This window comes from Palaemon carinicauda, chromosome 19 (genome assembly GCF_036898095.1).
Source record: "Palaemon carinicauda isolate YSFRI2023 chromosome 19, ASM3689809v2, whole genome shotgun sequence".
In the NCBI taxonomy this organism is placed as follows: Eukaryota; Metazoa; Arthropoda; class Malacostraca; order Decapoda; family Palaemonidae; genus Palaemon; species Palaemon carinicauda.
In genome coordinates, this window is record NC_090743.1 from 116,784,614 (window position 1) to 116,806,498 (window position 21,885).

The window sequence follows — 21,885 nt, forward strand, 5'->3', positions numbered from 1 at the left end:
ACAAGATCACACTCCTCAGGTTCGTGTAATGTCTGCAACCACACCATCCTTGTGAGCTATGGATGGGGGTTTTTGGGAGCACTTACGTGTACATGCTGAGTCACAAGCAGCTATTACCTAGGCCTCCCTGGTCCTAGGCTGGGTGGAGAGAGGTTTGGTTTCATATGTGTATAAGGTCTGTCCCTGTGACATTGTCCTGTCCCTAATCTCTGCCATTCATGAGTGACCTTTAAATACCCTAATCTGCCGTGTATTGATTAAAAAGAGTTTGACCCTTTTTGTTTCAAGATTAGAAAGGATGACCTTTCATAACCATTAACTAATTATTAAATACTCTTGAGAGGTCATTCTTACCTTTTTAGGTGACCTTGAAGCTCTTGGATTGTCCTCGGTTTTGCTCAACTTGAAGTTACTATAAAAATCCCCAGACAGTTTCAAAGATGTTGAATCCATTTGTCTCTTGAGAACATCTCCGTAATGTTTCAAACATTGACATTCTACACTGCAATGCCAAAGGTCTGTCCCCTTTGAGGTCTTATTAGTGGCTGGAAAAGATTGAAGGATATCCCGTTAATTGACACCTGTCCTTTTTCTTCCTTTTATTATTTCCCAATGATGGTCATGTTTTTATCTCGAAATTTCTCTTTCCTTTCTTAGTGTTATCTGTAGTCTTATCTATTTAATGGTTACTCCAATGACCTGAAATAACCGTGTTTTTATCTATCAGTCTAATTTTTCCTTTGTCAGTTGTCTTTAGTTTTATCAGTTTCATCTCTTTCATTTTATCCGTAACGTCTTTTTCTTTATCCAAGTGATATCTTTCTTCCTTTATCATTATTAACTTTATTTTTAATATATTTCTTTCCATACAGTAAGATATTTGCAAATTTGGCATTAATCTTCATCGTTACATCAAGATTTTGTTGCAATTGAGAGAGACTTTAATGTAAATCAAATATTCTTGGGATGAAGCTGCGAGACTCATGCCCGTTGATTGGCACAAATTACAGTCTAGTGCAAACTGTTTCTCTATCTAGTTGTTTTTTGTTTCTTCTCAGTATTTTTAGGTTGCCCATGTATACTGTATACTTGAACACGACAACTGTCCTCAAAATTTTATACATATGTATTTTATTTATTGCTGTACGAGGTTCTTAATACCTTATACTACTTCTGTATAACTGTAGCCAAATGTGGTTGACTAACGATAAGGTATATGATTTTACCTTAAAGAGTAAAGCATTTATATTCTGATATATATATATATATATATATATACTGTGTATATATATATATATATATATATGTGTGTGTGTGTATATATATATATATATATATATAGTTCTAATTCTGATATAGTTGTGTGTGATGAAACCAGAGAAGGATTGTATGGTGAGTTGTACAGATGGAGAGAGGAATTGGAGAGCAGAAGGATAAAGATCAGTTGAACAAAACAGAGTATATGTGTTGGAACCTGTAGAACCAATTGAATGACATAATTGCTGCGAGAAATAGTAAAGAGGACAGAAAAATTCAAGTACCTCGGGTCATATGTTGAGGAAACAGCAGAGCTTCAGATGGAAGTGAACAGTAGAATTCAAGCTGGTTGGAACAATTGGAAAAGAGCGTCGGGAGTGTTGTGTGATCGAAGGATAAACTTGAAGTTAAAGAGAAAGGTTCGTAAAACTGTAGTGGGACCTGCCATGACATATGGTGCAGAGACCTGGCCCATGAAAAAGACCTTTGAGAAGAAAATGGATGTTGCAGAAGTGCGAATGGTAAGATAGATGGCTGGGATCACGAGACTAGATAGGGCTAGGAATGAGTTGGTAAGGGGAACAACAAAGGTTACAGAGGTGTCAAAGTAAATCCAAGAAAAGAGACTCCACTGGTTCGGGGACGTAATGAGGAGAGACCAGGAGTATGTAGGGAGGAGGATGTGGGAGATGGATGTTCCAGGTAGGAGGAGGAGGGGGAGACCAAAGAGAAGGTGGAGGAAGATCTCACAGTGGAGGACATCGGAGACAGAAGAAATAGGAAATGTCTTTCAAAAAATACCGACCTTGCAAAGTGGGATAAGCTTGAAATGAAGATAAGCTACAAATACCTTGTAATACTGTATTTATATCATATTGGTAATAACCTATACCCAAAGGCATTCCTGAAATAGAAATACTCCTATCTCGCCCAGGAATCAAGTATGTGTCAGTTTGTTCATAAATATATTATTCTGTTTTGCAGGAAGTTTTTCCAGAAATCCTATTACCTTCTTTCAAGGACAGCTCTGGTCCTTCCCTAAGCGGATCACCTTGGTGACTGTCATCATATCTTTTCCAGTAAGATAGTATTTGTCTTGGCGATGTCTAAATTGCTAGTATTGTATAAAAGAAGGTGTTTACAGGAAGGTAATCTCTCTCTCTCTCTCTCTCTCTCTCTCTCTCTCTCTCTCTCAGTAAAGGAAACACAAATGAAAAATATGATAATTCAGAATAATTTATTTATCAAATTCCTAATAAATAGAGATATTTATATCAGCAATTTCATCGACGTTATGAATTTATTCTTCAGCACTGATTCCTGCTCGGGCCCTTCGTTCGTCTTCGAGTCTGGCGAACTCGATCTGGTCGAGGACAAAGTGTGGGATGGGGTGGGGGAAGTGTGGGGCCACGGGCAGGAGGTCAGACTCGGGCTGGTATCCGTTCTCGTCGGCCACGAACTTGAGGCTGGCGATGGTTCCATCTTCCAGAGGGTAGCTGTAAGAAGACGGAGTACCACAGGGTGAATATGTTGGACCTTGAGTATTTTTTGGAGTATCGGGACTTTGATTATTTGTTAATTGTTAGGGTGTCCCTTAACCATGGTTAGATATTAAGGGTACCTTATTAAGAAATATTATGGTCCACCCCTCTTGATCACTAAAAATAGAAGAGTAGCTATAGGTTTAGTGAGTGGAACCAAAATCAATTAAGAATAGCTAGAAATTAATGGTAGGACTTTTAGAAACGAGAAGTAGGACCAAACTATTAAAGCTAGCTGTAAAATCCCAGGTGTACCCCACCCTTACTTTTTGGCACCCTAAGCGTTAAGGAGACATTTGCCACAAGTCTTTTGTGAGTGTTGAGTCGTCGTCTTATGAGTAACTCTAGAAGTTAAGTTATCACTTGGTTATTAGGTCAGACCTGAATTGCCTTGGGAGAACATGGACTGAGATACCTAAAGATTACCAGCACATGAACAGTAGTTAGTAAGTTTAACATTATCCCTTGATTGTTTACTCCAAGACCCTGTAACATCGATACTCATCAAATACGATGCAATATCGATTACTCCCAAAAGACCCAGTATTATCTTTAAATTACCTCCATGATCCAATGACATTGGCTCCGCCACTCTCTCCCTGGGATCCCGAGATGTGGACTTCGATTCCATTTGCGGCTTCAAAGTCGCTGTTGTGATTTCCGAACTCATCTGGGGTGTGTTGTTCGTTCTTCAGGATGGCGATAACCGGGCTCGCCAAGGGCCGCTCGTCAGCCATAGCAACGGCTGCTACAAGGGAGGCAATAAGGATCTGTAAATGATATACAGGGAATTTTAATCCATAGGAAAAGACGAATTATAATTGAGAGGCTTATACGTGATCTATTTAACGCATTACTGGTTTAATTTTCATATTGAATGTATTTATAGATATACAATATACTATTTGTTTTTGTAAATTTCTACTTTACTTAGCATTGAGATCAAACTCTAGTCCCTCCAAATGAGAGGCAAGGCAGCTACTAATAATTGCAGTTGGTAGCTATCTTGTTCTAAATAAAAGAGATTAAGGTTTTATCCCAATGTGAGGTAGAAATCTATCCGTATTGAACACAACCCTATGTTGATTTCTGTCACCTATTGAAAGTTTTTGTAATACGTATTTAGAAGTTCCTCTGCACCAAATTCTCTCCACTCACCAGTTTCATGTTGACGAATGCACCTGCTGCGGAGGAACTACTTCCTTGGGTCAGTCGAGTCCTCTTTATATCCCAACTTTCAGTTGTGCTCCTTCTCCCTTTCCCCTTTGTGTTGAGGGAGGTGGGAAGGGGGTAGGGGGAAGGGAGAGGGAGTAAAGTGGGAAGGGAGACGATCGGTGAAAGAAACTTTATGTTTTAGTCGAGGATTTGGTTTGTGAGAAAAGGAAATAAAAGGACACTTGTTTGTGGCCTCTCAGATAACATCTTATCAAATCACGGTCAATGTTGGAGACTTGATAAACTGGTTTAGGTGATTTACTTATCTCTCTCTCTCTCTCTCTCTCTCTCTCTCTCTCTCTCTCTCTCTTTCTCTCTCTCTCTCTCCTCTCTCTCTCTCTCTCTCTCTTCCCTTTAAGGATGGCTGAAAGGGATTCGGTGTCAAGGTAGGAAATGCAAGTTTCTGGTCTTTGAAAGAATTGAGGTCTTTAGCTTACGTGATAATTCGGTCCTCCATAGATATTTTGGTTTCAGAATATTGAGGTCTCAAAATCATTTTGGTATCTATACTTTAATCAAGTTCTCAATTGTGGTCTCAAAAAGCATTTTATGGTTTCACAAAGCTTATAGATAAAGATCTGATAGTTTGATTTAGGTCCTAAGGAACATTTGGTCTCCAGAAGGATCCCATGGTCCCAAGATTCCATACGCCTTAGATGATGTTAAATAGGCCTAAAAAGGACAATTCCTCAAGAACCTTGGATGTAAATTGGGAAGATTTTTTTGTCATAAATATACTTAACCTATTTTCTTAATGAACATAATGAATAATCGTTCTTGCACAAGATCTTGGGGTGACTGTTGAGGTACCTGGTAGGTAGCTGATTGTAGTAGGTTCCAGACAAACTGAAGAAGGGTAAAAGTATGGCAAGGTCACCCTGATAATGCTTGTTAAAATTGGAAATGTTTTATATATATATATATATATATATATATTGTTTTTATGAATTAACCTGTAACTACTTCCATTAAAAACATTTCACTATGAAAATCATTAAGAAAATCATTCATAAGATATTAATGATAATAATAATAATAATAATAATAATAATAATAATAATAATAATAATAATAATAATAAGAATAATAATAATAATAATTTTTATTCTTACCTTTGCAGATCAGACAGTGGACGATGGTCATTTTATGCCTAAATTTAAGTAACTATCTATTGTTTTTTAATGTTTTATTCGGGTATCACCAATTTTTTTTTTAAATTGACAGACAAACAGACAGACAGTCAGAATTGTGACTGGAACAATTTAGTTATTATTGCTTTTGATTGTTCATTATCCTTTCATTTTCATGACATTTCTTTTTTCCTTGTTATGAATAATCTTTTGCTATTTTTTTAGTTTACATCTCTCTCTCTCTCTCTCTCTCTCTCTCTCTCTCTCTCTCTCTCTCAAGGTTTTTATAGTTATTTATTAGTTATAATAAATAAGCAATCTCTTTCATCCTTTATCATTATTGACTTTATTTTTAATGTATTTCCTTAATTGTTATATTTGTATTTTTGACATTAATCTCCATCATCAGATTAACATTTTTTTACATTTGAGAGAGACTTTACTATGAAATAAATAAATTTGCGATGAAACTGCGAGACTCATGCTCCCATCTCTCCCTACAATCATTCTCAGAAACTGTCAGTATTCATTATCGGTCACTCATCCAAGAAGTTAACCTAATCAAACGTTATTTAACCTACAAACCATTAATGAAGATATTTCCCTTCTTAATAAATGGAGGAGATTTCCTCCACGCCCCCAATTCACATCTGTTACTCACAAGCCACCCATATTCTTCATACCCATGCCCACTTTCCACCCACATTCTTCATACCAACGCCCACTTTCCGCCCACTTGATGGTAAGATTTTTTAATAGGATATCCAGTCATTTCAATTCAATTGATAAAAGATTGAATTTCTTATTGAATTTATTGAGACATCCTTTGTGGATGTTATCGTACATAGGGCTCTGATACAGTTAGTAGTAGTAGTAGTATTTTCACACTTTCAATGTTAGCTATATTACTATTCAAGAAATTATGGCAATAATCAATTGTTAATATCATTTACGTTATTGTTATTTTCTCCCGAAAACTGCATAATTTGCATGATCTTTCCAATAACGTAAGACTTTTGATATATAAACTACATAATGTTACTCTGCATTGTTCTCTTTAAGAATTTTCCTAAGTTAAATGGGAAACTGATAACCCGTCAACTATCCGCGTCACACACATTAAAGACCAATATCTGAATATCAATAAACAAACACAAATTTTAACGCAATTCTGAAAAGCATCAGTTGATATTGATGATGCCCTAAAAGAGAGATTTTCACTCATTCAAACTGAGGCTGCAATAAAAAAAAAAATTAAATTGATTAACCCTTTTAATTCCCACACTGCAAGGAGATGTTTATCACTCATTCCAGAAGACTGTCTAATTTGGGACATCGTTCACAAAAACATGATCGTACAGTTGAATAAATTTCTTTCTTCTATTTATGTATAAGTTGTTGTTTTTTTTTAATATTTATACGCATTGATAAGAAAAGAAAAACTAGAAATTGTCGTACATAAAATATGTAGAATACGCTCAGTGACGCTTAAAGGGTTAATCATTTCTCGTTTTTCTCTCTCATTCGCTTTCTCTACATAATAGAGAAGGAAATGTTATGCTGTGAAGAAATGTCTTGTGATTTTATTTTTACACTTTTACCTTGCAGGAAAAGATATTGATGATAATAATATTCTTTAGATGACTTCATATGAATTGCCGAAATGATTCTATGGCATGACGGAAAACAATATTAAAGAAGGCTATCTTTTATTCATATATTACAAATATGTATCATTGACATAAATATGTTGCATACATTCAATAAATAAATAGCTTAAATATCCGTTCTATGTATCTATTCAGGTGAGTCGTGATATCCGTCTAATCTTCGGCGCTAACTCCTTGTCGGGCTCTTCGCTCGTCTTCGAGTCTGGCGAACTCGATCTGGTCGAGGACGAACTGTGGGATGGGGTGGGGGAAGTGTGGGGCCACGGGCAGAAGGTCAGACTCGGGCTGGTATCCGAACTCGTCGGCCACGAACTTGAGGCTGGCGAGGCTACCGTCGTCCTGGACGTAGCTGGAAGGGAAGGGGGTACCACAGGGTCAGTTACTAGGACCTGGATTGTTCAGGGATTGGGAAATAATTGGATTTTTTAGGGAACAATAGGACCTACATTATCTAGGGATCTGCAAATCTGAATTGTTTTGGGGAACGTCAAGCTTTCCTAGATAGGGTATCTTAGAATAGATTTAAATATCTTTTAATATTTCAGTCTACCTTAAGGAATTATCTCTCTCTCTCTCTCTCTCTTCTCTCTCCTCTCTCTCATCTCTCTCTCTCTCTCACTCTCTCTCTCTCTCTCTCGAAAATAAGAAAGCAAACAAAGAAAACAAAAAAGCAAAGAAAGCCATTTAAGATCCCCATACCTCCATGAGCCAATGACATTGGCGCCTCCGGACTCTCCCTGGGATCCCGAGATGTGAACCTCGATTCCGTTCTCGGTCTCGAAGTCGCTGTTGTGGTTTCCGAACTCGTCCGGGGTGTGTTGTTCGTTCTTGAGGATGGTGGCCAACCTCGGGTTGCTGAAGGGCACCTTGTCTGCCACGACTGAGGCCACGAGGAGGGCGGCTACGAACTTGAGAGGGACAGAGAGATGGGTTGGGTGAGACTCAGATGGAAGGGGTCTAATGTGGGAAGGAATATTATGTGTTGGAAAGCTTCAGTTGAATGTTTTTACTTACAATTTAATGTGTAGAAATAACAAGTAAATAATCAATTAAATACAATTAAATTTTATTATTAATGAATTGCGCTCAAGTTTTTCTGATAGCCTGAATGCAAAACCTAAGTCCTATTTCTGTAAAATTAAATATCACCAACAATTACCAAATACTCATTGATAGAAATTAAAGAATAATTGAAATGAAAAAAGAACACAATGAACTGAAAACTGTTTGCAAGTATCAAGCACTCACCAGCTTCATGTTTCCGGTAGGATTTGCAGGATTGCTCTGATGCCCTGTGGTCACGAGAGTCCTTTTATGTACCCCCAGCATCCTTTTTTGGCCCCTCCCACTTTTTTCTCTCTGGCAGACGTCTCCTCTGAGCAACTTGTCCTCAAGGTAATTTAGGGAAATGAAGTGGGGGTGGGGAGGGGCACATATTGATGGAGGTGCATTTTGTAATGTGACATGAGTAAGAAAACTTAGTTTTGTGTGTGTTGGAGGAAAAGGTGAAAGGGAAAACGAGGGAGAAGTTGGAGATGAATGATGCTGTATAAGGGGGAAAACAAGTAGATGAAAAATTCAAGATTATGAATTAACCAGATTTCCATAGGGAAATTAGGTTGAGAAATTGGGAGCCAGAAGGAATATGGGGGATGAATTGGTAAATAATAGCTGAGAAATTGTATAGGTAAATAGATAAAGGAATTGGTAAACTTTGTGTAATAGGAAGATGAAAAAATGAAGAAATTAAATTGATAGTAAATGGAAATGAAAAAGAGGAAATGATAAGACAATAATGTTAAAACCACGGGGAAGATTTGAGGAATGAAAAAGGGGAATGTTAACAAAATGGTCCTCCTCAGACGGGGGAATGTTTGAAGCCCCAGCCATTCATTTCGTTTCCATATCCTCTCTCTTGTATTTGCTGGAGATGACTTAGTTAGGAACCACTGGATTGCCAGTGCCATCGGCCTCTCAATGATAAAATAACGATGATATTAACCAGAAGGTCGAAGGTCTTTCCTATGTGACCAAATTCAAACCTTCAAAAGAGAGGTCAAAGTTACCGACACAAATAAAACTCGTTTGTTTACTTTTTTGTTGTCTCTGGAATTTGAGGTCAGCCAAAGGACCACTCCTTACCACTTCCAAATCCCCCGTCCCCTCCCCCACACCTCTTAACCCCCTCCTGTTCAAGGTCATGGTCAAGGCAGGTGGGTCGTTCTGGTTTGGAATTCGGTTTTTTACAGATGTGGTTAATTCGAATATTTTTTGAAGACGAGAGAGAGAGAGAATTCTGTATCCCTCTTTTTACATTTTATGGTGTATGCACAGTATGTATGATTGTGTTTGGTAGGTAAAGTGAAATGTTTAATAAGTATAAGGTCGTTTTAGGCTATTAGAAACGTGCCTGTGTAGCAATCAATTGGACTAGAGTTCAAGACAAGATTTTGCAAACTCTCCACATGTTCGTGTAATGTCTGCAACCACACCATCCTTGTGAGCTATGGATGGGTTTTTTTGGGGAGCTAATACGTGTACATGCTGAGTCACCAGCAGCTATTACCATGTCCTCCCTGGTCCTAGCTTGGGTGGAGAGGCGTTTAGTTTCATACGTATATAAGGTCAGTCCCTGTGACATTGTCCTGTCCCTAACCTCTGCATTCATGAGTGACATTCAAGTACCCTAATCTGCCGTGTATTGATTAAAAAGAGTTTGACCCTTTTTGTATCAAGATTAGAAAGGATGACCTTTCATAACCATTAACCAATTATTAAATGCTCTTGAAAGGTCAATCTTACCTTTCTTAGGTGACCTGAAGCTCTTGGATTGTCCTCGGTTTTGCTCAACTTCTCGAAGCTGCTATATAAATCCCTCGACAGTTTCAAAGATGTTGAATCCCTTTGTCTCTTGAGAACATCTCCATGATGTTTCAAACATTGAGATTCTACATTGCAATGCCAAAGGTCTGTCCCCTTCCATATCCTAATAGTGGCTGGAAAAGATTGAAGGATATCCCGTTAATTGACACCTGTCCTTTTTCTTCCTTTTACTCTTTGCTAATGATGGTCATGTTTTTATCTCGAGATTTCTCTTTCCTTTCTTAGTGTTGTCTATAATCTTTTATCTATTTAATCTTTAATCCAATGACCTGAAATAACAGTGTTTTTATCTATCAGTCTAATTTTTCCTTTGTCAGTTGGCTTTAATTTATCAGTTTCATTTCTTGCTTTCGTCCTTAACGTTTTTTTATATATATAGGTGATATCTTTCTTCCTTTATCATTATTAACTTTATTTTTAATGTATGTCTTTTCATACAGTAAAATATTTGCGAATTTGGCATTAATCTTCATCGTTACATGAAGATTTTGTTGCAATTGAGAGAGACTTTAATATAAATTAAATATTTTTGGGATGAAGCTGCGAGACTCATGCCTGCTGATTGGCACGAATTACAGTCTCTCGTGCTAACTGTTTCTCTATCTAGTTGTTTTTTGTTTCTTCTCAGTATTTTCAGGTTGCCCATGCACACTGTATACTTAAACAAGACAACTGTCCTCAAAATTTTATACATATGTATTTTTTTTATTTCTATACGAGGTTCTTAATACCTTGTATTACTTCTGGATAGCTGTAGCCAAATGTGGTTGACTAACGATCAGGTACATAATTTTACCTTAAAGAATAAAGCATTTATATTCATATATATATATATATATATATATATATATATATATATATATATATATATATATATATATATATATATATATATATATATATATATATATAGTTCTAATTCTGATATAGTTGTGTGTGATGAAACCAGAGAAGGATTGGAGGGTAAGCTGGAGAGATGGAGAGAGGAATTGGAGAGCAGAGGGCTAATGATCAGTTGAACAAAAACAGAGTATATGTGTTTGAACCTGCAGAACCAATTGAATGACATATAATTGCTGGGAGAAATAGTAAAGAGGACAGAAAAATTCAAGTACCTAGGGTCATAATGTTGAGGAAACATCAGGGCTCCAAATGCAAGTGAACAGTAGAATTCAAGCTGGTTGGAACAATTGGAAAAGAGTGTGGGGAGTGTTGTGTGATCGAAGGATAACTTAAAGTTAATGGGAAAGGTACATAAAAGTTTAGTGGGACCTGCCATGATATATTGTGCAGAGACTTGGCCCATGAAAAGACCTTTGAGAAGAAAAGGGATGGCTTGGATCACGAGACTAGATAAGGTTAGGAATGACTTGGTAGGGGAACAACAAAGGTTACAGAGGTGTCAAAGTAAATCCAAGAAAAGAGACTCCACTGGTTCGGGGACGTAATGAGGAGAGACCCGCAGTATGTTGGGAGGAGGTTGTTTGAGATGGATGTTCCAGGTAGGAGGAGGAGGAGGGGGAGACTAAAGAGAAGGTGGATGGAGTGTGTAACAGCAGATGTAGAGGAGAAAGATCTCACAGTGGAGGACATCGGAGACAGAAGAAATTGGAAATGGCTTCCAAGAAAAGCGACCTTGCAAACCGGGAAAAGCTTTAGTGGAAAAAGATAAGCCACAAATACCTTTATTACTGTATTCGCATTATATTGGTAATAAATTATACCCAAAGGCATTCATGATATAGAAATACTCATCCCGACCAGGAATCAAATCTGTGTCAGTCTGTTCATAAAAATATTATTCCATTTTCCAGGAAGTTTTTCCAGAAATCCTATTACCTTCTGTCAAGGAGAACTGTGGTCCTTCCCTAAGCGGATCACCTGGGTGACTATCATCATTTCTTTTCCATTAAAATGGTATTTGTCTTGGCGATGTCTAAATTGATAGTATTATGTAAAAGAAGGGGTTTACAGGTAGGTAATCTCTCTCTCTCTCTCTCTCTCTCTCTCTCTCTCTCTCTCTCTCTCTCTCTCTCTCTCTCTCTCTCTCTCTCTCAAAGTAAAGGAAACACAAATGAAAAATATGATAATTCAGAATAATTTAGTTTTTAAATTCCTAATAAATAGAGATATTTATATCAGCAATTTTGTCGACGTTATGAATTTATTATTCAGCACTGATTCCTGTTCGGGCCCTTCGCTCGTCCTCGAGTTTGGCGAACTCGATCTGGTCTAAGACGAACAGTGGGATGGGGTGGGGGAAGTGTGGGGCCACGGGCAAGAGGTCAGACTCGGGCTGGTATCCGTTCTCGTCGGCTACGAACTTGAGGCTGGCGATGCATCCATCTTCCAGAGGGTAGGTGGAAGGAGACAGAGTACCACCGGGTGAATATGTTGGACCTTGAGTATTTTATGAAGTACCAGGACTTTGATAAATCGTTAATTGTTAGGGTGTCCCTTAAGAATGGTTAGATATTAAGAGTAACCTTTTAAAAAGTATTATGGTCCACCCCTCCTGGTAACTAGAAATTAAAGAGCAACTATATGTTTAGTGAATAGAACTAAAATCAATTTAATGATAATTAGAAATTAATGGTAGGACTTTTAGAAGGATTAAGTTGCTCGCCCCTTCGAAACAAGAAATAGGACCAAGATCAATTAAAGCTAGCTGTAAAACCCCAGGGGTGCAACACCCCTTAATTTTTGGCACAATAAGTATTTAGGGAGACATTGGCCACAAGTCTTTTGTGAGTGTTGAATCGTCCTCTATGAGTTATTCTAGAAGTTAAGTTATCGCAGAGTTATTAGGTCAGACCTGAATGGCCTAGGGAGAACATGGACTGAGATACCTAAAGATTATCAAAATATGTACAGTATTTAGTAAGTTTAACATTATTCCTTGATCGTTTACTTCAAGACCCAATAACATCGATACTCAACAAATACGATCCAATATCGATTACCCCTAAAAGACCCAGTATTATCTTCAAGTTACCTCCATGATCCAATGACATTGGCTTCACCACTCTCTCCCTGGGATCCCGAGATGTGGACTTCGATTCCGTTTGCGGCTTCGAAGTCGCTGTTATGATTTCCGAACTCATCCGGGGTGTGTTGTTCGTTCTTCAGGATGGCGACGACCGGGCTAACCAAAACCCAGTTAGATTTTGTATATGATTGAACAATTCAATTGATGAAAAGGTAATTTGAGTTTGAGTCATTAAAACATTATTATGGAATTCATCATTTTTGAATCTCTTACAAATTGAGTAATAGTAGTAGTAGTAGTAGTAGTAGTAGTAGTAGTATTTTTACACGGTCTGTGTTAATAATATCATTATTTAATAAATTTTGGTGATAATCAAACGGTAATACTATTTATAATATTGTTATTTTCTTCTCTCAAAAACGGCTTATTTTATGAACTACATAATGTTACTCTGCATTGTTCTCTTTAGGAATTTTCCTAAGTTAAATGGGAAACTGATAACCCGTCAACTATCCGCGTCACACATTAAAAACCACTATCTGGATATCAGTAAACAAACACAAATTATACCGCAACTCTGAAAAGCATCAGTTGATATCGCATTATACCCTAAAGGAGAGATTTTCACTCATTCAAACTGAGGCTGCAGTTTCCCCCCCAAAAAATGTTGATCTTATTTACTGGCTATTTTGAGTTTGTAGATGAGGTTTAAAAGGATTAACCCTTTTAATCTCACCACTGCAAAAAAATTAAGAGCTATGGATATGCAACATTTTTAATCGTATACTAGAATAAATTTAATTTTTTCCATTATTGTACAGGTTTTGAATTTTTTTAGTTCATTCACACTCATTAATAATAGAAGAGAAATCTAGAAATTGCTGTACTTAAAATACGCGCAATGACGCTTAAAGGGTTAATTGTGATTAGATCTCTCTTCTCTCTCTCTCTCTCTCTCTCTCTCCTCTCTTATAGGAAAGGAAATGTTATGCTGTGAAGAAATGTCTTGCGACTTATTTACACTTCTGCATTGCAAGCAATTATATTGATAATAATGATATTCTTTAGAAGAACCCACATGAATTGGCAAAATATTTTTATGGGATGATGGAAAATAATCTTAAAGAAGGATATCATTTGATAATATATTTACAAATATGTGTCATTGACATGAATATCTTATATATATTCAATAAATAAATAACTGAAGTATCGGTTTTATGTATCTATTCAAGTGGGTCGTGATATCCGTCTAATCTTCGGGGCTGACTCCTTGTCAGGCTCTTCGCTTGTCCTCGAGTCTGGCGAACTCGATCTGGTCGAGGACGAACTGTGGGATGGGGTGGGGGAAGTGTGGGGCCACGGGCAGGAGGTCAGACTCTGGCTGGTATCCGAACTCGTCGGCCACAAACTTGAGGTTGGCGAGGCTACCGTCGTCCTGGACATAGCTGGAAGGGAAGGGGTAACACAGGGTCAGTTACTAGGACCTGGATTGTTCAGGGATTGGGAGATGATGGATTATTTAGGGAGCAATAGGATGTACATTATCTAGGGATCTTCAAATCCTAAATTGTTTAAAGAATATCAAGGGTGTTTAGATATGGCATCTTGGAATAGATTTAAATATCTTTAATATTTTAGTCTACTTTAAAATAGCTCTCTCTCTCTCTCCCTCTCTCTCTCTCTCTCTCTCTCTCCTCTCTCTCTCTCTCTCTCTCTCTCTCTCACGGAAATAAGAAAGCAAACAAAGAAAAGAGTAAAGCACAGAAAAGCCATTTAAGATCCCCGTACCTCCATGAGCCAATGACATTGGCGCCTCCGGACTCTCCCTGGGATCCCGAGATGTGAACCTCGATTCCGTTCTCGGTCTCGAAGTCGCTGTTGTGGTTTCCGAACTCGTCCGGGGTGTGTTGTTCGTTCTTGAGGATGGTGGCCAACCTCGGGTTGGTGAGGGGCACCTTGTCTGCCACGACTGAGGCCACGAGGAGGGCGGCTACGAACTTCAGAGGGACAGAAAGATGGGTTGGGTGAGACTCAGATGGAAGGGGTCTAATGTGGGAAGGAATATTATGTGTTGGAAAGCTTCAGTTGAATGTTTTTACTTACGATTTAAAGTGTAGAGAGAACAAGTAAACATTCAATTAAATACAATTAAATTTGAGTAATAATGAATTGCTGACAGTTGCCTTATAGCATGAATACAAAACCAAAGACCTATTTATATAAAATTAAATATAACAAATAATACACATATACCCATTGAGAGAAATTAAACACTAATGGGATTGGAAGAGAACACAATAAACTGGAAACTGTTTGCAAGTATCAATCACTCACCAGCTTCATGTTTCTGGTAGGACTTGCAGGATTACTCTGATGCCCTGTGGTCACTAAGAGTCCTATTATATACCCCCAGCATCCTTCTTGGCCCCGCCCCCTTTTTATCTGTGACAGACACGACCTCCTCTGAACGCTTTGTCCTCAAGGTAATTCAGGGAAATGGAATGGAGTTAGAGAGAGGAGATTTAGGTTGAGGAATTGGGAGCATCATGCGAAATTGGGAAGAAATTGGTGAATAGAAGCTGAGATATGGGATAGGTAAATAGGAATTTCGAAAAATATGTGTAATAGGAACATAAGAGAATGGAGGGATTATATTGAGGGAAAAGTAAATTGGAAAATGATTTTTGGTTAAGAATATATGAATGAAAGAAGTGAGATAAAGCCATGGGGATTCAAAAAGGGGAAGTGAAGCATACGAAACATAAAAAGGAAAATGTAAACAAGTCGTCCCACTTTATACGGTGAACAATTAACGAACCTTTCATTTCATATCTAATTCCTCTTTCATTTTTCTACCAGAATTTTCTTATCGGCTGCTGGATTGCCAGTTCCATTGGCGTCTGAATGCTAGAATAACAATGATATTATGATAAGGTCTAACGTCTTTCCTTTCTGACCAAATTCAAACGTTCAAAAGAGAGGTCAAAGTTACCGACACAAATAAAACTCGTTTGTTTACTTTTTTGTTTCCTCTGGAATTTAAGGTCAGCCAAAGGACCACCCTCTACCTCTGCCCCAATCTTCCCTTCCCCTCCCCTCTTAACCCCCTCCCGTTCAAGGTCAAAGTCAAGGTAGGTGGGTCGTTCTTGTTCGGAATTTGGGTCTTCCTAGATCTGGTTGATTGGAACATTTCTTGAAGACAGAGGACGTTCTCAGATTTCTTGAAGAAAAAGGGGCGTTCTCAGATTTTTTGAAGACAGAGGGACGTTCTCAGATTTCTTGAAGACAGAGGGACGTTCTCAGATTTTTTGAAGACAAAGGGACGTTCTCAAATTTTTTGAAGAAAGAGGGACGTTCTCAGATTTCTTGAAAACAGAGGGACGTTCTCAGATTCCTTGAAGACAGAGGGATGTTCTCTGATTCCTTGAAGACAGAGAGACGTTCTCAGATTTCTTAAAGACAGAGGGACGTTCTCAGATTTCTTGAAGACAGAGGGACGTTCTCAGATTTCTTGAAGACAGAGGGACGTTCTCAGATTTATTGAAGAAAGAGGGACGTTCTCAGATTCCTTGAAGACAGAGGGACGTTCTCAGAATTCTTGTAGACAGAAGGACGTTCTCAGATTTCTTGAAGACAGAGGGACGTTCTCAGAGTTCTTGAAGTCAGAGGGACGTTCTCAGATTTCTTGAAGTCAGAGGGACGTTCTCAGAATTCTTGAAGACAGAGGGACATTCTCAGATTTTCAGGAAACAAGAGGAGAGATTTTTTATCCTGTATTGTTTATGGACATTGTTTTGTCTGTATGTGTGTTTGTTTGTGAATGACGATTATAGAGAACTGTTAGCAAAAATAAAAACACCCTAATTTATGGTGGGTTAATATGCCTGAATGTTTGTCACCTTTTACATGAATTCAAAATATGTTGATTGAAAAGGGTTTGGTCCTTTTGTTTGAAGAATAGATTGGATGGCCCTTCACGACACATTAGCCAATTATTCAATGCTCTTGACAAGGTCATTTCAATAGGACTTACTGTAGGTGACCTTAAAGGTCATGGATTTTGCTCAACTTCACGATTGATTGATTGATTGATGTGAAGTCTTCTACCATCTAAAGTTCAACGATTCTCATATAGATATGCCCAGACACTTTTATATATCTTATATCTCTCTGTACCTTGAGAACATCTTCCTGACCTTCTACAATGCAACGCCAAAATTCTCTCTCTCCAGATCCTAGCAGTGGCTGAAAAAGATTGAAAGATTTTCCATCAATTGACATTTGTCCTTTTTCTTCCTTTTATTCTTTGCTAATGATGGTCATGTTTTTCATCTCGAAATTTCTTTTTCCTTTCTTAGTGTTATCTGTAATCTTATCTATATAATGTTTAATCCAATAACCACAAATATCAGTATTTTGGTCTCAGTCTCATTTTCCCTTTGTCAATTATGTCTCGTTTTATCAATTTAATCTATTTCATTTTATCAGTAACTTATGTTATTATCTAAGTAATCTCTTTCTTCCTTTATCATAATTGACATTATTTTTAATGTTTTTCTTTTCTTGTTGTATTTGTATTTTTGACAATGATCTCCATAGCCAGATTGAATTTTTTTTACATTTTAGATTGACTTTGCCATGAAATAGATAATTTTGGGATGAAGCTGCGAGTCTCATGCTCCCAACTCTCCCTATAGTCATTCTCAGTAACTAGTAGCATTCATTATCGGTCACCCATCAAAGGAGCCAACCTAACCAAATGTTGCTCAACTCACAATCCATTAACGAAGATATTTTTGTTCTTAACAAATGGAGAAGATTTCCTCCACTCCCATATCCCACACCTGTTACCCACAATCCCCCAACAGTCTTCATTCCCACATCCACTTCCACCACATCTGATGCTAGAGAGGAGAAACATTTGCTAATCGTAGATCCTCTCATAGGGAAGGAAATGATATGCTGTGACATTTTACACTTCTGCTTTGCAAGCAATTATATTGATAATAATGATATTCTTCAGAGGAATCCATATGAAATGGCAAAATAATTTTGTGGGATGGTGGAAAACAATATTAAAGAAGGCTATCGTTTGATAGTATATTTACAAATTTGTATCATTGACATGAATATCTTATATACATTCAATAAATAAATAGCTGGAGTGTTCGTTCTATGTATCTATTCCAGTGGGTCGTGATATCCGTCTAATCTTCGGCGCTGAATCCTTCTCGGGCTCTTCGCTCGTCCTCGAGTCTGGCGAACTCGATCTGGTCGAGGACGAACTGTGGGATGGGGTGGGGGAAGTGTGGGGCCACGGGCAGAAGGTCAGACTCAGGCTGGTATCCGAACTCGTCGGCCACGAACTTGAGGCTGGCGAGGCTACCGTCGTCCTGGACGTAGCTGGAAGGGAAGGGGTACCACAGGGTCAGTTACTAGGACCTGGATTGTTCAGGGATTGGGAGATAATGAATTATTTAGGGAACAATAGGACCTACATTATCTAGGGATTTTTAAATCCTGAATTGTTTGGGGAACGTCAAGCTTTCCTAGATAGGGTATCTTAGAATAGATTTAAATATCTTTTAATATTTCAGTCTACCTTAAGGAATTATCTCTCTCTCTCTCTCTCTCTCTCTCTCTCTCTCTCTCTCTCTCTCTCTCTCTCTCTCTCTCTCTCTCTCTCGAAAATAAGAAAGCAAACAAAGAAAACAAAAAAGCAAAGAAAGCCATTTAAGATCCCCATACCTCCATGAGCCAATGACATTGGCGCCTCCGGACTCTCCCTGTGATCCCGAGATGTGAACCTCGATTCCGTTCTCGGTCTCGAAGTCGCTGTTGTGGTTTCCGAACTCGTCCGGGGTGTGTTGTTCGTTCTTGAGGATGGTGGCCAACCTCGGGTTGGTGAAGGGCACCTTGTCTGCCACGACTGAGGCCACGAGGAGGGCGGCTACGAACTTGAGAGGGACAGAGAGATGGGTTGGGTGAGACTCAGATGGAAGGGGCCGAATGGGGGAAGGAATATCAAACGTTGGAATGTTCCAGTCGAATTTTTTTACTTATAATTTAATGTGTAGAGAAAACAAGTACATAATCAATTAAATAGAATTAAATTTCAGTAATAATGAATTGCTGAAAAGTTTTCCTCATAGCATGTATACAAAACCAAAGACCTATTTATGTAAAATTAGATATAATAAACAATACACAAATAATTATTTAGAGAAATTAAATACTAATTGAAATGAAAGAGAAGATAATGAACTGAAAGTTTTTGTGAGTATCAAGCACTCACCAGCTTCATGTTTCCTGTAGGACTTGCAGGATTACTCTGATGCCCTGTAGTCACGAGAGTGACATTATATACCCCCAGCATCCTTCTTGGCCCCTCCCACTTTTTTTCTTTCTGGCAGACGGTCTCCTTAGAGCTACTTGTCCTCAAGGTAATCTAGGAAAATGTAGTGGGGGTGGGAAGGGGCACATATTGATGGAGGTGCATTTTGTAAGGGGACATGAGCAAGGAAATTTATAGTTTGTGGTGTTGGAGGAAATTGTGAAAGGGAAAACGAGGGAGAGTTCAGATGAATGATGCTGTATAAGGGGGGAAAACAAGTAGATGAAAAATTCAACATGATGGATTAAACAGATTTCCATAGGGAAATTAGGTTGAGAAACAGGGAGCCAGAAAGAAAATAAGGGGATGAATGGGTAAATAATAGCTGATAAATTGTATAGGTAAATAGATTAGGGAATTGATAAAGTTTCTATATTAGGAAGATGAAAAAATGATTGAATTGATAGTAAATGGAAATGAAAAAGAGGAAATGATCTTATGATAAGACGATAAGGATAAAGCCATGGGGGAAGACTTGGGGAATGAAAAAGGGGAATCAAAGCTTATGAAATAAAAAAAAGGGAGAATGTTAGCAAGATGGTCCTCCTGAGACGGAGGAACGTTAGAAGCCCAAGCCATTCTTTTTGTTTCCAAATCTTCTCTCTTGTCTTTGCTGGGGATGACTTAGTTAGGAACCACGGGATTGCCAGTGCCATCAGCCTCTCAATGATAAAATAACAATGATATTAATCAGAAGGTTGAAGGTCTTTCCTATGTGACCAAATTCTAACGTTCAAAAGAGAGGTCAAAGTTACTGACATAAATAAAACTCGTTTGTTTACTTTTTTGTTGCCTCTGGAATTTGAGGTCAGCCAAAGGACCCCCCCCCCCTTCCCAAATCCCCCTTCCCCCTCCCCTACACCTCTTAACCCCCTCCTGTTCAAGGTCACGGTCAAGGCAGGTAGGTCGTTCTTTGTTGGAATTCGGTTTTTCTGAGATGTGGTTGATTCGAATATTTTTTGAAGGCTGGCGGACCGTCTGGAATTTTTAATGAGAGAGAGAGAGAGAGAGAGAGAGAGAGAGAGAGAGAGAGAGAGAGAGAGAGAGAGAGAGAGAGAGAGAGAGAATTCTGTATCCCTCTTTTTACATTTTATGGTGTATGCACAGTATGTATGATTGTGTTTTGTAGGTAAAGAGATATGTTTAATACGTATAAGGTCGTTTTAGGCTATTAGAAACGTTCCTGTTTAGCAATCAATTGGACTAGAGTTCAAGACAAGATCACACTCCTCAGGTTCGTGTAATGTCTGCAACCACACCATCCTTGTGAGCTATGGATGGGGGTTTTTGGGAGCATATGCGTGTACATGCTGAGTCACAAGCAGCTATTACCTAGGCCTCCCTGGTCCTAGGTTGGGTGGAGAGGGGTTTGGTTTCATATGTATATAAGGTCAGTCCCTGTGACATTGTCCTGTCCCTAACCTCTGCCATTCATGAGTGACCTTTAAATACCCTAATCTGCCGTGTATTGATTAAAAGGAGTTTGACCCTTCTTGTTTCAAGATTAGAAAGGATGACCTTTCATAAGCATTAACTAATTATTAAATACTCTTGAGAGGTCATTCTTACCTTTTTAGGTGACCTTGAAGCTCTTGGATTGTTCTCGGTTTTGCTCAACTTGAAGTTATCATAAAAATCCCCAGACAGTTTCAAAGATGTTGAATCCATTTGTCTCTTGAGAACATCTCCGTAATGTTTCAAACATTGACATTCTACACTGCAATGCCAAAGGTCTGTCCCCTTTGAGGTCTTATTAGTGGCTGGAAAAGATTGAAGGATATCCCGTTAGTTGACACCTGTCCTTTTTCTTCCTTTTACTCTTTGCTAATGATGGTCATGTTTTTATCTCGAAATTTCTCTTTCCTTTCTTAGTGTTATCTGTAGTCTTATCTATTTAATCTGTACTCTAATGACCTGAAATAACCGTGTTTTTATCTATCAATCTAATTTTTCCTTTGTCAGTTGGCTTTAGTTTTATCAGTTTCATCTCTTTCATTTTATCCGTAACGTCTTTCTCTTTATCCAAGTGATATCTTTCTTCCTTTATCATTATTAACTTCATTTTTATTTTATTTCTTTTCATACCGTAAGATATTTGCAAATTTGGCATTAATCTTCATCGTTACATCAAGATTTTGTTGCAATTGAGAGAGACTTTAACGTAAATTAAATATTCTTGGGATGAAGCTGCGAGACTTATGCCCGTTGATTGGCACAAATTACAGTCTCTCGTCCTAACTGTTTCTCTATCTAGTTGTTTTTTGTTTCCTCAGAATTTTCAGGTTGCCCATGTATACTGTATACTTGAACACGACAACTGTCCTCAAAATTTTATACATATGTATTTTATTTATTGCTCTACGAGGTTCTTAATACCTCATACTACTTCTGTATAGCTGTAGCCAAATGTGGTTGACTAACGATTAGGTATATAATTTTACCTTAAAGAGTAAAGCATTTATATTCTGATATATACGAGTATATACTGTATATATATATGTATATATATACATATATATATATACATACATATATATATATATACATACATATATATATATATATATATATATATATATATATATATATATATATATAGTTCTAATTCTGATATAGTTGTGTGTGATGAAACCAGAGAAGGATTGTATGGTGAGTTGTAGAGATGGAGAGAGGAATTGGAGAGAAGAAGGATAAAGATCAGTTGAACAAAAACAGAGTATATGTGTTGGAACCTGTAGAACCAGTTGAATGACATAATTGCTGCGAGAAATAGTAAAGAGGACAGAAAAATTCAAGTACCTCG

General features: G+C 37.9%; 4 protein-coding genes across 4 annotated transcripts; all 4 read right to left on the reverse strand.

The window, feature by feature from the left end:
• Positions 1–2,543: 2,543 nt before the first annotated feature.
• Positions 2,544–3,984, reverse strand: LOC137658355 (cuticle protein AMP4-like). The gene is made up of 3 exons (XM_068393028.1): positions 3,957–3,984; positions 3,360–3,568; positions 2,544–2,753 (listed from the first exon to the last, which is right to left on the reverse strand). Exons 1-3 carry the CDS (start codon positions 3,963–3,965, stop codon positions 2,558–2,560), a joined length of 414 nt encoding a protein of 137 aa, XP_068249129.1. The 5' UTR covers positions 3,966–3,984; the 3' UTR covers positions 2,544–2,557.
• Positions 3,985–6,937: 2,953 nt separating this feature from the next.
• On the reverse strand, positions 6,938–12,800 carry LOC137659272 (uncharacterized). Its single transcript, XM_068394301.1, has 4 exons — positions 12,692–12,800; positions 9,616–9,809; positions 7,513–7,754; positions 6,938–7,162 (listed from the first exon to the last, which is right to left on the reverse strand). The coding sequence occupies exons 1-4, from the start codon at positions 12,798–12,800 to the stop codon at positions 6,967–6,969; spliced, it is 741 nt and encodes a 246-aa protein (XP_068250402.1). The 3' UTR covers positions 6,938–6,966.
• A 1,161-nt stretch (positions 12,801–13,961) lies between these two features.
• Positions 13,962–17,659, reverse strand: LOC137659273 (cuticle protein AM1159-like). Its single transcript, XM_068394302.1, has 3 exons — positions 17,544–17,659; positions 14,477–14,734; positions 13,962–14,133 (listed from the first exon to the last, which is right to left on the reverse strand). Exons 1-3 carry the CDS (start codon positions 17,657–17,659, stop codon positions 13,962–13,964), a joined length of 546 nt encoding a protein of 181 aa, XP_068250403.1.
• Positions 17,660–17,852: 193 nt separating this feature from the next.
• Positions 17,853–20,750, reverse strand: LOC137659275 (cuticle protein AM1159-like). Its single transcript, XM_068394303.1, has 3 exons — positions 20,652–20,750; positions 18,437–18,678; positions 17,853–18,091 (listed from the first exon to the last, which is right to left on the reverse strand). Exons 1-3 carry the CDS (start codon positions 20,748–20,750, stop codon positions 17,896–17,898), a joined length of 537 nt encoding a protein of 178 aa, XP_068250404.1. The 3' UTR covers positions 17,853–17,895.
• Between the last annotated feature and the right edge of the window lie 1,135 nt (positions 20,751–21,885).

Excerpts from the sequence above, each read along its gene's own strand:
- LOC137658355 (XM_068393028.1), bottom strand. Across the intron at positions 2,754-3,359 it reads AATGTCATTGGATCATGGAG|CTACCCTCTGGAAGATGGAA; the intron begins GTAATTTAAAGA and ends GTCTTCTTACAG.
- LOC137659272 (XM_068394301.1), bottom strand. The coding sequence starts at position 12,800 with ATGAGTTCGGAAATCATAACAGCGACTTCGAAGCCGCAAACGGAATCG. Across the intron at positions 7,755-9,615 it reads CTTCAGGTCACCTAAGAAAG|TCTCACCCAACCCATCTCTC; the intron begins GTAAGATTGACC and ends CTTCCATCTGAG. Across the intron at positions 7,163-7,512 it reads AATGTCATTGGCTCATGGAG|CTACGTCCAGGACGACGGTA; the intron begins GTATGGGGATCT and ends CTTCCCTTCCAG.
- LOC137659273 (XM_068394302.1), bottom strand. The coding sequence starts at position 17,659 with ATGTCACAGCATATCATTTCCTTCCCTATGAGAGGATCTACGATTAGC. Across the intron at positions 14,735-17,543 it reads ATGAAGACTGTTGGGGGATT|ACCCCTTCCATCTGAGTCTC; the intron begins GTGGGTAACAGG and ends TTCCCACATTAG. Across the intron at positions 14,134-14,476 it reads AATGTCATTGGCTCATGGAG|CTATGTCCAGGACGACGGTA; the intron begins GTACGGGGATCT and ends CTTCCCTTCCAG.
- LOC137659275 (XM_068394303.1), bottom strand. The coding sequence starts at position 20,750 with ATGGATTCAACATCTTTGAAACTGTCTGGGGATTTTTATGATAACTTC. Across the intron at positions 18,679-20,651 it reads CTTCAAGGTCACCTAAAAAG|TCTCACCCAACCCATCTCTC; the intron begins GTAAGAATGACC and ends CTTCCATCTGAG. Across the intron at positions 18,092-18,436 it reads AATGTCATTGGCTCATGGAG|CTACGTCCAGGACGACGGTA; the intron begins GTATGGGGATCT and ends CTTCCCTTCCAG.